Source organism: Bos mutus, chromosome 1 (genome assembly GCF_027580195.1).
Source record: "Bos mutus isolate GX-2022 chromosome 1, NWIPB_WYAK_1.1, whole genome shotgun sequence".
In the NCBI taxonomy this organism is placed as follows: domain Eukaryota; kingdom Metazoa; phylum Chordata; class Mammalia; order Artiodactyla; family Bovidae; genus Bos; species Bos mutus.
In genome coordinates, this window is record NC_091617.1 from 131,557,151 (window position 1) to 131,571,820 (window position 14,670).

Here is a 14,670-nt window from a genome sequence, read left to right on the forward strand (position 1 = left end):
GCCAAAAGGGTAGAGACATTTCTCTGAGGTCACAAAACTAGTAAATGGCAAAGCCAGGAACTAAACCCAGATCATTTAGCTCCTAAGTTCATATTGGTAGCCACTACTGTATTCTGCCTAATATGTAACTCTAAGTGTATAATCTGAAATAGCTGGAGATGGGTACAAGTAATAGTTACACCTTCAGTCATATTATAAACTTTCTGGTGGGTTTTATTACATGTGTCTTAGGACTAACTGAATAAGTTGTAGATTTAGCTAGTATTTCTTAAAGGATCAATTATATTCTATTGATTAATATGATATCTTTAATTTAGATTGAGTTTTCTCAGACACTCTCATTATGAGAAATGCTTAAATGAGATAATCATAAACCAAAGTATGACTCAACAGTAATACTTGTATCGCTGGGAACTGGATTAACTCCCTATCTGCGTTAATCATAATCAGCTGTATATTGAGGTTATTCCTTTGTGGTAATTTCAAGCATTATATCCTTCAGTTTTAAAATATACCTACAAAATCATGATGTAATTGATGTGTGACATAAATGTGACATTTTAGGGATAACTTTCTTTTTTAACAAGTGTTAACTGTTTGATCTTTCAAACTTATTTCTATGGTATTAATGTAATTTTGTATTTGTTCAGTAATAACAATGCATGTCCAACTTTTGGATAGGTACTATAGAGATCAACAAAGTTATAGCTCTAGACGGTGAATTTATGTTCTAAATGATGAAAGAACTTTGTAAACTAATAGCAGTAATACACTGACAACTTCAATAGTTAAAAAATATAAGACCCATGAGAACCCAAAGGATGAGTTCATTATCTGAGGTGTGAATGCTTCATACATCAGATAATGATTATTTAACCATTAAAATTAGATTTCCAAAGATTAATATAAGTTCAGTCATAAAACCTGGAAGGAGCTTATAGAGAAGATGATGTTTAACCTGTAGAGGAGGAGATAGTGACATACAAAGCTGGAAAGAATGAAAATAGCCTTGTAGATTAGACTAAGGAGATTGTATTTAGTACTAATAAATAAGTCATGTCCAAAACATTGTTGTCCTCCTAAGCACATGAGACAGTGTCCTAGATAAATGCTAGAGATACAGAGATGAGTAAGGTTATAATAACATTTTTGTTGGATTGACTTGAAAAGTTGTTCTTTCCAAATATATTTTTATATTGTTTCTTAATTAGTGTACATATATTTCTATAGGCATATGAATTTACTGATAGTTCGAAAGTCTGAGGGTTTGCCAAAATTGGAAGAGTTAATTTCAGCTTAATTAGCAGAGGTCTCATAGTAAAGAGCAATTTCTCTTTTGTGCATCATGGCAGACAGCCACAAAATCTCTCCTATAAATAATTTTTATAGTTATTTTTGTTTTTAAATATACAGTATAATTTAAAAACAAAAGTTCAAGGGATACATTTAATAATAAAATATTAATGATAAAATGTAAAATAGTTTTGTTTTGTAAATATGTTTTCTCTGATCTTTCCAAAGATAAGCACTATATCCTTTTCTTTGTTCCCATGACACACAATTGTTATGCATTTTGACATTCTGAAGGAAAATTAAAATGAAGAACTCTACTGATCATTGTGATATGTAAATTCACAGATGTTAAACACAGACCGTGACATTGTGATAATTTAGATAATGACACCCCAGAATTTGGGATTTCTTCTAGTCATTTTAGGAACTCAAAGATGTTGATGTGGATAGTTTCAAACACTTTTTAATGCATCCACCTAAAGAAATTATATGTCACTCGATACATACCAAAAAATGTACTTAATGTGTAAGATATGTAAATCTCCCACCCTCAGCTTAAGAACTGAACTATTAATACTACTAAAATGCTTCTTATCAGAGGTAATCAATGTCTTGAAGTATGTAAGCATTTTTTTTTTCTTACAAACCCATTAATCATGTACCACTCCTCATGAAATGTTTGTGAAGATGCATGGATAGGAGTAAAGGCCAGATGTTTGGTAGCACTTCACTTAAATAACTGATGTCAGTGTGGAGCAGGACATATTTAAAAGGAGCAACATTGGTAGTCCCATTGCTGGTTTGACTTTATATATTTTCCTCATTTCTGTCTATGCCTAAAGAAACAAAAGTTATCAAAGTTTATGATTAAGGAAAATATTGATAGGGATCACTTAGATACGTTTATGGATGTGAGAGTTGGACTGTGAAGAAAGCTGAGCGCTGAAGAATTGATGCTTTTGAACAGGGGTGTTGGAGAAGACTCTTGAGAGACCCTTGGACTGCAAGGAGATCCACCCAGTCCATTCTAAAGGAGATCAGTCCTGGGTGTTCATTGGAAGGACTGATGCTAAAGCTGAAACTCAATACTTTGGCCACCCCACGTGAAGCGTTGACTCATTGGAAAAGACCCTGATGCTGGGAGGGATTGGGGGCAGGAGGAGAAGGGGACGACAGAGGATGAGATGGCTGGATGGCATCACCGACTCAATGCACATCTCCGGGAGTTGGTGATGGACAGGGAGGTCTGGCGTGCTGCGATTCATGGGGTCGCAAAGAGTCAGACACGACTGAGTGACGGAATTGAACTGAACCATTATTTTAGGCCCATTTTGACAGTATCATTTTTGAGGTAATTCATTTGTTCTACCAAGAAATATTTGACTATTAACCATGCCAAAAATGGAAGATACAGCACTGAATAAACCAAAATCCCAGTCTTCATTGGAATTTTCATTTCATTCAGGGGAAAAGCTAATGAATGGCTATATATTAGCCAAAAGAGTATGACAAATGATAATAAATGCTATGCAGAATAATAAATCAGAGAAGACTGAAGAAATTAGGAAGGGAAGGATTATTTTAAATAGGACGGTCAGAAAAACTGTGTAAGTATGTAACCTTAGATAAAGACTTGAAGGAGGTGATGGAGCATCCAGGCATATATCTGGGGGAAGAGAAAACAATAAGGGCAAATGGCCCCTTGATAGAAGCATAACTAGGATATTAGACAACAGGGAAGTAAAGCACACTGACTTACATACTGCACTTGATTGTTGTGTTCTCAGGACTTTTTAAATATGAAATAGTTTTTCCACATTTTTTGTTATTTACATCACATTAACTTTTAGATGACAACCTATTTGTCGTCTAAAAAAATACCTCACATTTTTATTTAATTGTTTTACCTCCATGGTATCATTTAATTTATTTCTATAGTATAGCCTCCTAAAATATAGCCTCTATTTTGTAACTGAAAGTTATGTCTAGTGACTTTGTTAAATTATATTTACATTCTCTGGAAAGATAATTTCATCCGTGATGCTGTATACTTCATATTTTGTCACAGTAGGGTAGCTCATAATGTCAGGTTGCCCACCTATTATTCTGATTGAGCACTTGTTTAGTTTAAGGTAATAACTCTTGAATCTTTTTGTGAAACTACTTTTCCCTTTTCAAGTCTCAAATTATTTTGCACTTTATTAACATTCTGCTTATGTCAACTTGCGTCTTAATGGTTTAGCATCCATTGACAGCACGTTCCAGAAATTTTGTATTTATTTTGACTGTAGATAGCAGTGTGTTGTGATGTCTAAAAATGGGATATTCTCTATCAGTCATTTATGAATTAAAGGGAGAAGGCAATGGCTCCCCACTCCAGTACTCTTGCATGGCAAATCTCATGGATGGAGGAGCCTGGTAGGCTGCAGTCCATGGGGTCACTAGGAGTCGAACACGACTGAGCGACTTCACTTTCACTTTTCACTTTCATACATTGGAGAAGGAAATGGCAACCCACCCCAGTGTTCTTGCCTGGAGAATCCCAGGGATGGGGGAGCCTGGTGGGCTGCCTTCTCTGGGGTGGCACAGTCGGACACAACTGAAGGGACTTAGCAGCAGCAGTCTCTTCTTATGGGATATACTAATTAGGTATTCTTAAAAGTGTTATGCCTTCTGCAGTAGTCAGGGAGTAAAGAATTCTTTGTTTCCTGTTGTGAGGAAACAGGTTCCGCCCAGAAACAGAAAGTCATTTTTGTCCATTACTCAGTTTACTTCAGTAGATTTTATTTCTTTAATTTTCAAATATTCATCACATCCCTCCCATTTTGTCTGTCATTATTGTTACTATATTAAACGGTCTCTCCCCTCACACTTTTGGTTTTGGATTGACTGCAGTGGAGAGTCACCTTTGCTCCATTTCCTTCACCTTTTCTTCTGTTTTTCACATTGGAACCAAAAATACATTTTTAAAGCTCATAGCTGTTGATGAACATCCTTCAGTTCAGTTCAGTTCAGTTGCTCAGTCGTGTCCGACTCTTTGTGACCCCATGGACTGCAGCGCACCAGTCCTTCCTGTCCATCACCAACTACCAGAGTTTACTCATGTCCATTGAGTCGGTGATGCCATCCAACCGTCTCATCCTCTGACATCCCCGTCTCCTCCTGCCCTCAGTCTTTCCAAGCGTCAGGGTCTTTTCAAATGAGTCAAAAAAAAAAAAACCAACAAACAAATGAGTCACCTCTACGCATCAGGTGGCCAAAGTATTGGAGTTTCAGCCTCAGCATCAGTCCTTCCAATGAATATTCAAGACTGATTTCCTTTAGGGTGGATCTCCTTGCAGTCCAAGGGACTCTCAAGAGTCTTCTCCAACACCACAGTTCAAAAGCATCAGTTCTTCGGCACTCAGCTTTCTTTATAGTCTAACTCTCACATCCATACATCATTACTGGAAAAACCATAGCTTTGACTAGATGGACCTTTGTTGGCAAAGTAATGTTTCTGCTTTTTAATTCAGTGACCACCTGTTTTCTCCAAAGTAAAGTTTTACTTCCTTACCTTTCTTTGATCCAACCCCATCTTTCTTCTTGGTTACAGAATCCAGTTTAGATTCCAAATGTAATGCAGTTCTGTACTCCCATTGTTGCACTTTTGTTTATAGGCCTTCACTAATTGTTATTACCTAGAAAAGGTGTTGACCCTGTTTTCCCTGTCCAGTTGCTTCTGCAGAGAATTGACATTCCTTTCTAAGTACTATATACCCTTGTCAAGTTCCTATTATTATATTTAATTCTTTTACAGTTTTTTTAATGTGTTCATCTTATCAATTAAATTAGTTTCTTTAGGGGACTGAAGAAATGGGGAGAAGTTGATAAAAGAGTTTAAATTTCCACTTACTAGATGAATAAGTTCTAACGATTTAATGTACAGCAATAGTATATGTTGCAAAGTTAAAACTTGCTAAGAGAAAAGATCTTAAATCTTATGTCACACATATAAAAAGTAATGGGATGGAGGTGTTACCTAATTGAGTGGTGATAAGCTTTGCAATATATATGTATTAAATCAACATGCTGTATAACTTAAACTTACACAGTGTCATATATCAATTATATCTCAATAAAGCTGTAAAAAATATATAGAGTAGAAATTCTTCTAATAATATCCTTGTTCTGCTTATCTTTGTATGCCTGATGACCTCGTATAGTGCCAGAGCTTATTTGTTGCTTAATAAATGGTATGAATAGATAAATGAGTGGGTGGATGGATAGTTTCTCCAAACAGTTGTTTGCAGATCATTGATTTAAGCAATAGTGGTACATATCCTCCGGCAAAGTCTGTTGAAATTAGGTAACCAAAAGCCACGTTTTACCAAAGAGGTAACTTTTTTTATAACATTGTCCATCAGCTGGGTTAAAAATCAAATCTCTTGAATTTATTCTTAGAAAGTGTTTTATCTCTTTAAATATTTGTAATTTGTGACCACAATGCGTTCCCAAATACCAAAGTCTTAAGAATTAGGCAGTTAGCCTTCCACCTCTGCTAGCTGCATGAGTTCTGCCTTGCAGTGGACCTCTTATCTTTTAAGATTCTTATTTTAATCCCAGTTAGAAGCTCACAGTCTTCTAGTTCTCATTGTTGACTCTTGTCTATGAAGGTTGGCACCCTTACCTACCACACCCATCAGTGTTCCCAGAACTTCCAAAATAGGCGTTTCCATTAGTTTTTTGTCTTTCTGTTTGGCAACAAAAACAATTTTTCTCCTTTGGAAGAGTATTCACTAGACAGCCTTTCTGTCCTCCAAGGCTACTGGTGTAAACCAGGTGAAGCTCCATTGTAGAATAGAGAATACATGGATTTTACAAACACAGAACCAGAGAAGACTTGTAGCTGTGTGATCTGGGACAGGTTCTTTAGAACTTATTTTTCTCATCTTTATATGTACTATAGGATGCTTTTTTTCTACTCTTCTAGCTATAGTAGGTTTTTGCTGTGCCATGATGGTGAATCCATTTACTGACCCTCCCCAACAAGATTAAGGTTTCTGGCTTTTATGGGAGAAAGGTCTAGAGAAGTGAGCTGTATGTCTTACCTTTCCCATAGCAGTTGAGGATCATCCTCTGTAGGCCTGCATCAAAATAGGTTCTGTCTTTTCTGCTGTCTCAGGCTTTTATTACCTGGTTGAAACCTGTGGTCAACTGATAAAAAGAGATTTGGAGTGAGTGTGAATTCCTTGTAATTCCGCGCTGACAAGTTGGCCCACACTTGGTCTTTGACATTTGTTAGCATTTTGCCTGATTTCTTCTTAACTCTTTTTGTCACAGAACCTTTTCTTCTGGGTTCTGCCACAGGTGGTAGAGTTTGTGTGGCTCATCTTTTCTTGGAAAGCTTGTTCTTTGGAGTTCAAGTTACTTCAGCTCAAGATGGGATTAAGAAAAACTATAATTTTTTTTGTTGTTGATTAAGCTATTTTCATTGTTTGTAGCATTTTGTATTCTAAGCAGAAGCTAAACCCTGTTGTTACTCTTTGACTTTACTTTTAGTGTTGTGTTTTTTTAATGCAAAAAATTACTTTTATGTTGATTGAATTTGTTGGTTCTTTTTTTAAATTTGTTGATTCTTTATGACTTCTGACTTTTTTAATATTTTTGAAAAAAAGACCCACTCTGAGAATATTCTCCCATATTTTCTTCTATTTCTCTCTTTGTTGAGTATTTTTATTTCATTGGAAATTTAATTTGGTATAAGGTACAGTGATATCTAATGTTTTTCTAATGAAAAGCCACTTGTATTGTACCAAAATTATTTATTGAATTATCTTTCCCCACTGCTCATAATTCTTCTGTAACAGAAATGAATTTGTTTGTAACAGAAAATCTGATTAGTAGTGACTCAAATTCACAGGAGTTTGTCTCACACAAAATAAATCTGCAAGTAGACAAAGCATGGTTAGTACTACACCTTAACAGATTAAAAACCTATACTTTATCCATCTTTCTCTCTAGGAATCCTTATCCATGTTCCCTCATGGTTACAAAATGGCTGTTGAATATCAGTACTAAATCCAGTGAAAAAGGAAAGGGCAAAGGTTGAAGAGGTCATAGTAACCTCCTTTGTCCATTTTAAAAGATTTTTTTCCACAAGTCCCATCTAGGGTATTATTTTCTAGGCTACTAGTGTAACTTCTGTCAGTGACCATCCTTTCCTTCAGTTCATCAATTGAGTTTCTAAAGAAATAAAGTATTTTGGATATATGCAACCTCATGTTAATTGCAGTATTATTTACAATAGCCAAATATGGAAACAACCTAAGTGTCCATCAATGGATGAGTGTGTAAAGAAAGTGTGGTAGGTACACACACACACAAGAAATAGTATTCAGTAGTTAAAAAAAGGAAATCTTGGAATTTGTGACAACATGGGTGGTCCTTGAGGTCATTACACTAAGTGAAATAAGTCAGATAAGGAGAGATACCATATGATCCCACTTATATGTGAAATCAAAACAATAGCAACATAGAAGAACACTGAGCTCATAGATACAGAGAACATGTTAGTGTTTCTCAATGTGGAGCAATGTGCAAAATGGGTGAAGGGGGTCGAAAGATATAAATTTTCCAGTAATGAAATAAGTCCTGGGGATGTAAAGCATGGTGACTATAGTTGTTACTACTTTATTGCATATTGAAAAGTTGCTAAAAGAATAGACCTTAATAGTTCTTAACACAAGAAAATAAAAAGTTTTGTAACTGTTCATGGTAACAGATATTCAGTACAGTTCAGTCACTCAGTCGTGTCCGACTCTTTGCAACCCCATGAATCGAAGCACACCAGCCCTCCCTGTCCATCACCAACTCCCAGAGTTCACTCAAACTCAACATCCATCGAGTTGGTGATGCCATCCAGCCATCTCATCCTCTGTCGTCCCCTTCTCCTCCTGCCCCCAATCCCTCCCAGCATCAGAGTCTTTTCCAATGAGTCAACTCTTCACATGAGGTGGCCAAAGTACTGGAGTTTCAGCTTTAGCATCAGTCCTTTGAAAGAACACCCAGGACTGATCTCCTTCAGAATGGACTTGTTGGATCTCCTTGCAGTCCAAGGGACTCTCAAGAGTCTTCTCCAACGCCACAGTTCAAAAGCATCAATTCTTCGGCACTCAGCTTTCTTCACAGTCCAACTCTCACATCCATACATGACCACTGGAAAAACCATAGCCTTGACTAGACGAACCTTTGTTGGCAAAGTAATGTCTCTGCTTTTGAATATGCTATCTAGGTTGGTCGTAACTTTCCTTCCAAGGAGTAAGCGTCTTTTAATTTCATGGCTGCAATCACTATCTGCAGTGATTTTGGGATATTAACTACACTTATTGTGGTGATTTTTTAAAATATATACAGATATTGAATCATATTTTATACCTGGAACTAATGTTATATATGAATTATACTTCAAAAAAGTACAAATATATAGATATATATAAGTTCTCTAGAGTTTTTTGTTTGTTTTATGCTACATTTGAATCTTTGAAGTATACTTATTTTTTATTTAGATTTTCCCAAATGCTGATTTTTCGGGCTTCCTTTCTTTTTGCTGTTGGACCTGAACAGAAAGATTATTTTCTTTCTGTTTCCTTGGGGCCCAGGTCAGGTTATGAGCTCTAAGTGGTTGACTTTCACAGTTGCTACAAAGCAAAAGAAACTCTTCCCTGGTGGGCTTTTGTGAAATAGAAGCAGCAGGCAGCCTTCAGAGATAGCTTTGAGAAATACCTTACCTTTCCATTGTGCTACCCTCTACAATCTGTGTTTCCACATCCCCAGTCTAAAGAGCTGGGGAGATTCAGCCAGCCCCTTCAGTTCCTTTCTGGTCTCCTATAGCGCTTAGGAGAGCTTATATGGAGCTTATAGAGCTCATATGGCTGTCGGAGGAGGCCTTACAAATAAGCTGTGAAAAGAAGAAGCCAAAAGCAAAAGAAAAAATGAAAGATATACCCATTTGAATGCAGAGTTCCAAAGAATAGCAAGGAGAGATAAGAAAGCCTTCCTGAGTGATAAATAGAAAGAACAGAGGAAAACAATACAATGGAAAAGACTAGAGATCTCTTCAAGAAAATTAGAGATACCAAAGAAGCATTTCATGAAAAGATGGACTCAATAAAGGACAGAAATGGTATGGACCTAACGGAAGCAGAAGAGGTGGCAAGAGTACACAGAAGACTGTACAAAAAAGATCTCCACGACCCAGATAATCACGATGGTGTGATCACTCACCTAGAGCCAGACACCCCGGAATATGAAGTCAAGCGGGCCTTAGGAAGCATCACTACGAACAAAGTTAGAGGAGGTGATGGAATTTCAATTGAGCTATTTCAAATCCTAAAAGATGATGCTGTGAAAGTGCTGCACTTGGTATGCCAGCAAATTTGGAAAACTCAGCAGTGGCCACAGGACTGGAAAAAGTCAGCTTTCATTCCAGTCCCTAAGAAAGGCCATGCCAAAGAATGCTCAAACTACCGCACAATTGCACTCATCTCACCCACTAGTAAAGTAATGTTTCAACAATACGTGAATCATGAACTTCCACATGTTCAGGCTGGTTTTAGAAAAGGTAGAGGAACCAGGGATCAAATTGCCAACATCTGCTGAATCATCAAAAAAGCAAGAGAGTTGCAGAAAAATATCTATTTCTGCTTTATTGACTATGCCGAAGCCTTTGACTGTGTGGATCACAATAAACTGTGAAAAATTCTGAAAGAGATGGGAGTACCAGACCACCTGACCTGGCTCTTGAGAAACCTGTATGCAGGTCAGGATGGAACAGTTAGAACTGGACATGGAACAACAGACTGGTTCCAAATAGAAAAGGAGTGCGTCAAGGCTGTATATTGTCACCCTACTTACTTAGTACCATATGCAGAGTACATCATGAGAAACGCTGGGCTGGAAGAAGCACAAGCTGGAATCAAGATTGCCAAGAGAAATATTAATAACCTCAGATATGCAGATGACACCACCCTTATGGCAGAAAGTGAAGAAGAACTAAAGAGCGTCTTGATGAAAGTGAAAGAGGAGAGTGAAAAAGTTGGCTTAAAGCTCAGCATTCAGAAAACAAAGATCATGGCATCTGGTCTCATCACTTTATGGCAAATAGATGGGGAAACAGTGGCACACTTTATTTGGGTAGGGGCGGAGGCTCCAAAATCACTGCAAATGGTGACTGCAGCCATGAAATTAAAAGATGCTTACTCCCTGATAGGAAAGTTATGACCAACCTAGACAGCATATTAATAAGCAGAGACATTACTTTGTCAACAAAGGTCCGTCTAGTCAAGGCTATGGCTTTTCCAGTAGTCATGTATGGATGTGAGAGTTGGACTGTGAAGAAAGCTGAGTGCCAAAGAATTGATGCTTTTGAACTGTGGTGTTGGAGAAGACTCTTGAGAGTCCCTTGGACTGCAAGGAGACCCAACCAGTCCATCCTAAAGGAGATGAGTCCTGAGTGTTCATTGGAAGGACTGATGCTGAAGCTGAAACTCCAGTACTTTGGCCACCTGATGTGAAGAGTTGACTCATTTGAAAAGACCCTGATTCTGGGCAAGATTGAAGGAGGGAGAAGAAGGGAACAACAGAGGATGATGGCATCACCGACTCAATGGACATGTGTTTGAGTAAACTCCAGAAGTTGGTGATGGACAAGGAAGCCTGTTGTGCTGCAGTCCATGGGATCGCAAAGAGTCAACACGACTGAGCGACTGACCTGAACTGAACTGATCAAGCTTAGTAGCCCATGTAGTACTCATGTAATACCAAAATTAACTCTCTTTATGGGGTATTTAACTAAGTGCCAAGGTTTCCCCTTCTTTCTGTTCAAGGCTCTTGAGATCTTTGAGATTCTCTGTTGTTGTAAGTATCAAAGTACTCTTTCATGTAACACCACAAAGCTCAAGACCTCATTTGTATCCAATTTTCCTAGCTGCATTTTGGCCTGTAAAAAACAAATAGCCACAAATTGAGAATAGTCTGATAAGGAAGTTCACAGAATTTCTCACCCTCTGCCTTGTGAATTTCCATTTCTCCACCAAAATGTTTTAGGCTAGAGTGAGAAACCTCTGCTGGATTCAGCTGTCAATTTTGTATTTTAAATAAAATGACACAATCTGGGGATCCCAAGAGCCCATGGTAGGCTTTTTCTTGGAAAAGTTAATAAATTCAGTGCATAAACTATAGAGTTAAATGAAAGTTCATAGTAGAGTTAGAAGAAATAGGGTTGAAATTTCATATGTGGGAAGTTGGTTATACTCTTAAAATTCTTAACTCTTTAAAGTGTCTTATTTAAAATAATTGAAAGGTGCTGTTACACATGTCATGATTAGTTTGATCTGAATTCAGTAGCAAATAATCCTTTCTAGTTAAACTTCTTTCTTTTTTTGTTTTCTTCTTTACTTTAAATTATCTCAGCTAGTTCCCAAGTACAACAAAACTTAAACTATTATTTTGAATGAATGGCTTAGAATAATGAATTAAATACTGATTGTAAATAACAATTTTGATCTCGTTAACAATTATTCAATTGGGGTAGATCAAAACAAGCAAAAAAGAGAAAGCCATCATGTACCTCTTGGTGTCTGTCCACATGTACTTTGAGAGAAAAATGTTCCTTTTCCAGTAGGAGGAAAAAAGAAATCAAACTGTATGTCATATATCATACTTAATATGTTATTTTTTCTTTTTATCCCTTTTAGGACAGTGGTGATTATCCCCTTACCATGCCTGGACCTCAGTGGAAAAAGTTTCGTTCAAACTTTTGTGAATTTATTGGAGTCCTGATTCGACAGTGTCAATATAGCATAATTTATGATGAGTATATGATGGACACAGTAATCTCGCTTTTGACTGGTTTGTCAGACTCCCAGGTCAGAGCTTTTAGGCATACAAGTACTCTTGCTGGTAAGTAACTAACACTTTATTTCCTTTTCATTTAGTTTTGTTAAATATATTCCAGTTAAGCTGTATTTAAATTCAATATTAATTTAAATTGATTACTTTGCTCTTGAAAAACACAATGTTTCTCCAAAATTTGCATGAATGGTTTGTATTCTCTGTTGAAGTAAAATTTGTGCTTATTTTGATAACTGGCATTTGTTAGTCTTGAGAATGAAAATTGCAATTTTCTGACGAATGTTACCAAATCTCTTTCTGAATGTGTAGTTATTTTCTTGCGTTATTTTATAACCAAATAAGTTGTAGGAGTCCAGCAGGCCATATTCTTTGATAAAACCAAATAATAGTTGAAATTCCAAAGTCACAGGTATTTTCCTACTTAATTACATGGTTTCATTGTTATACATAAATGTGTAAATATTTGTTTATATATATATATATATATATTTTAAACAGTTCCATCTAATTGTAATAGGTAATTGTGACCTAGCTAGGATTCTTTCTGTTCCTAGTGGTATAATAATTTAAATGTAGTGTTTCTAAAATCAGTTCAAGTAGGTAGACTAAGTCCTGAAGAACTGATACATTATCATTTTCCCTGTTGCTTCTGTTTTAGAATTATCTATATAACTTCTGAGTCAAGTATATTCATTTTCCCCTTGTTTTCCTGTAACAAGATAATTTTGTTTATTTAGCTGTTCTGAGTTTTTCAACGATTTTAACTGTGTTTACCTAAAATGACTAAATGACTATTCTTTTTTTCTTATATATATGTGTATGTTTATAAAGAACCTGTGTTTGCATAAACATATATTTAAATATTCCCCAATTACATCCCTTTTAGTAGCAATAACTGACTATATTCAATTTATACACATTACCATTACAAAAATGAGATTTAAGAGTATCCCTTTCCTGTTTATTAGGTAAAGAGGCAGATCTTTTACTTAATTTTATCTTTTTTATAAAGGTAAAATCACAGTTTATTGTTGAAAAAATTTTCTGATAGAACAAACATCAAGCACATTTTATTCTGTGTTTTGAGAGACTTTGTACCAAGTTGTAGCTTTTTTGACAAGGTACTATAAATATACTACTTATTACTTAAAAGTTACCTGATACTATATATATTTTCTAATTTCATGACTTTTATTATTTTCTGCCCTTTATATGTACTTTTTTCTTTTCGTTATATTTTCTATTTACTTTTCATCTATCATTCTTCTGTCTGTGTACAGCAATTTCCATTTATTTGGCTGTTTTTCAGATGCATTGTACCAGGAAAAATAGGAGATCAATGTTATGTTTATCCTTATTTTTCAAAAGCTAACCTATTTTTCAAGTTATTCTCAAATTTACTTCAGAATACTACAGTAATTTCTCTTTGTACATTAATGATCGTGTCTTCCAAAGTTCAGTTTCATAAAAAGTGAGACACCAGTCCTACCCTTCAACAAAGTGTGGAAATCTTGCTGAGAATTTAATTCCAGGCTGGATAATAATTTCCATCTTTTCAAGGATTATTTTCTTTTCATCTTTAATCTCTTCTCTGGTTCTCCCTCCCCCTTTTTTTTCTTTTATAGTATATGTATGAGGGATAGATTTAAAGATAATCGTTTTTATTCACTTTGCAGGACGAGTCTTGGGGACTAGATAAAATGGGCAGGAACATTTAATCCTCTGCTTCAAAGACTATGTGCATGGACAGTTAACAAGGCAGTTATGGCCAGATATGATTATCGGCTTTGGAATAAAATGCTCCTTGACATTGCTTATATCTTAGCTGAGAAGAGAGACAATCAGGTTAGTTGTTTTCTAGGGTACAGACAAGATAAGTTTTAGAACTTCATAAGTCATCAGAGTGATCTTATCAGTAGTACTTTTAATCTGTTTACCAATACCCCATTTTCTTGTTATTAATTAATAGTGTGTCCCAATTTGTTAGTGTTTATGCATTGCATTTAATTGTATATTTTGCCACATTTTTATTAAAATTTTTCATCATTTTGTAGTTTTTCGCATTTGTCTGTTCTCCAGGTAGAAGTAGTTTCATTTTCCATTGGTGATAAACTGAACTTTCCCTTTTATTTTTGAAATTCTTTTTACTATTAAATTGAAACAGACTGTTAACAATTAGATTTTATATTACATTTTCCTTATTTTTTCTATTCTTTTAATTGTACTTGTAAAGCATACTCTCCTGTTTGTCTGATTTATCTTCAATAAAGAAGCTTTACTTTGTAGTAAACTTTTCATTAACAATCTTCATAGTTAAGTGCCTTTGTTGTGAAGGTACATAGATAAATAGATAGCTAAATAGTTAAGACATATTAGAACATAGTTTGTGGAATTAATATATATAAGGAATATTTCGGTGGATTTACAATCTGGGATTGGCCATATTTTCTTTCTCCAGTTTCATGAAATTTTCATGAAAAAATA

General features: G+C 35.6%; 1 protein-coding gene across 1 annotated transcript in view; it reads left to right on the top strand.

The window, feature by feature from the left end:
• Positions 1-14,670, top strand: part of STAG1 (STAG1 cohesin complex component) — a 496,550-nt gene that overhangs the window by 299,547 nt on the left and 182,333 nt on the right. Inside the window, exon 7 of the mRNA XM_070375938.1 lies at positions 12,030-12,234. Within this exon, the coding sequence (XP_070232039.1) occupies positions 12,030-12,234 (205 nt within the window). The remainder of the gene's footprint in view (positions 1-12,029; positions 12,235-14,670) is intronic.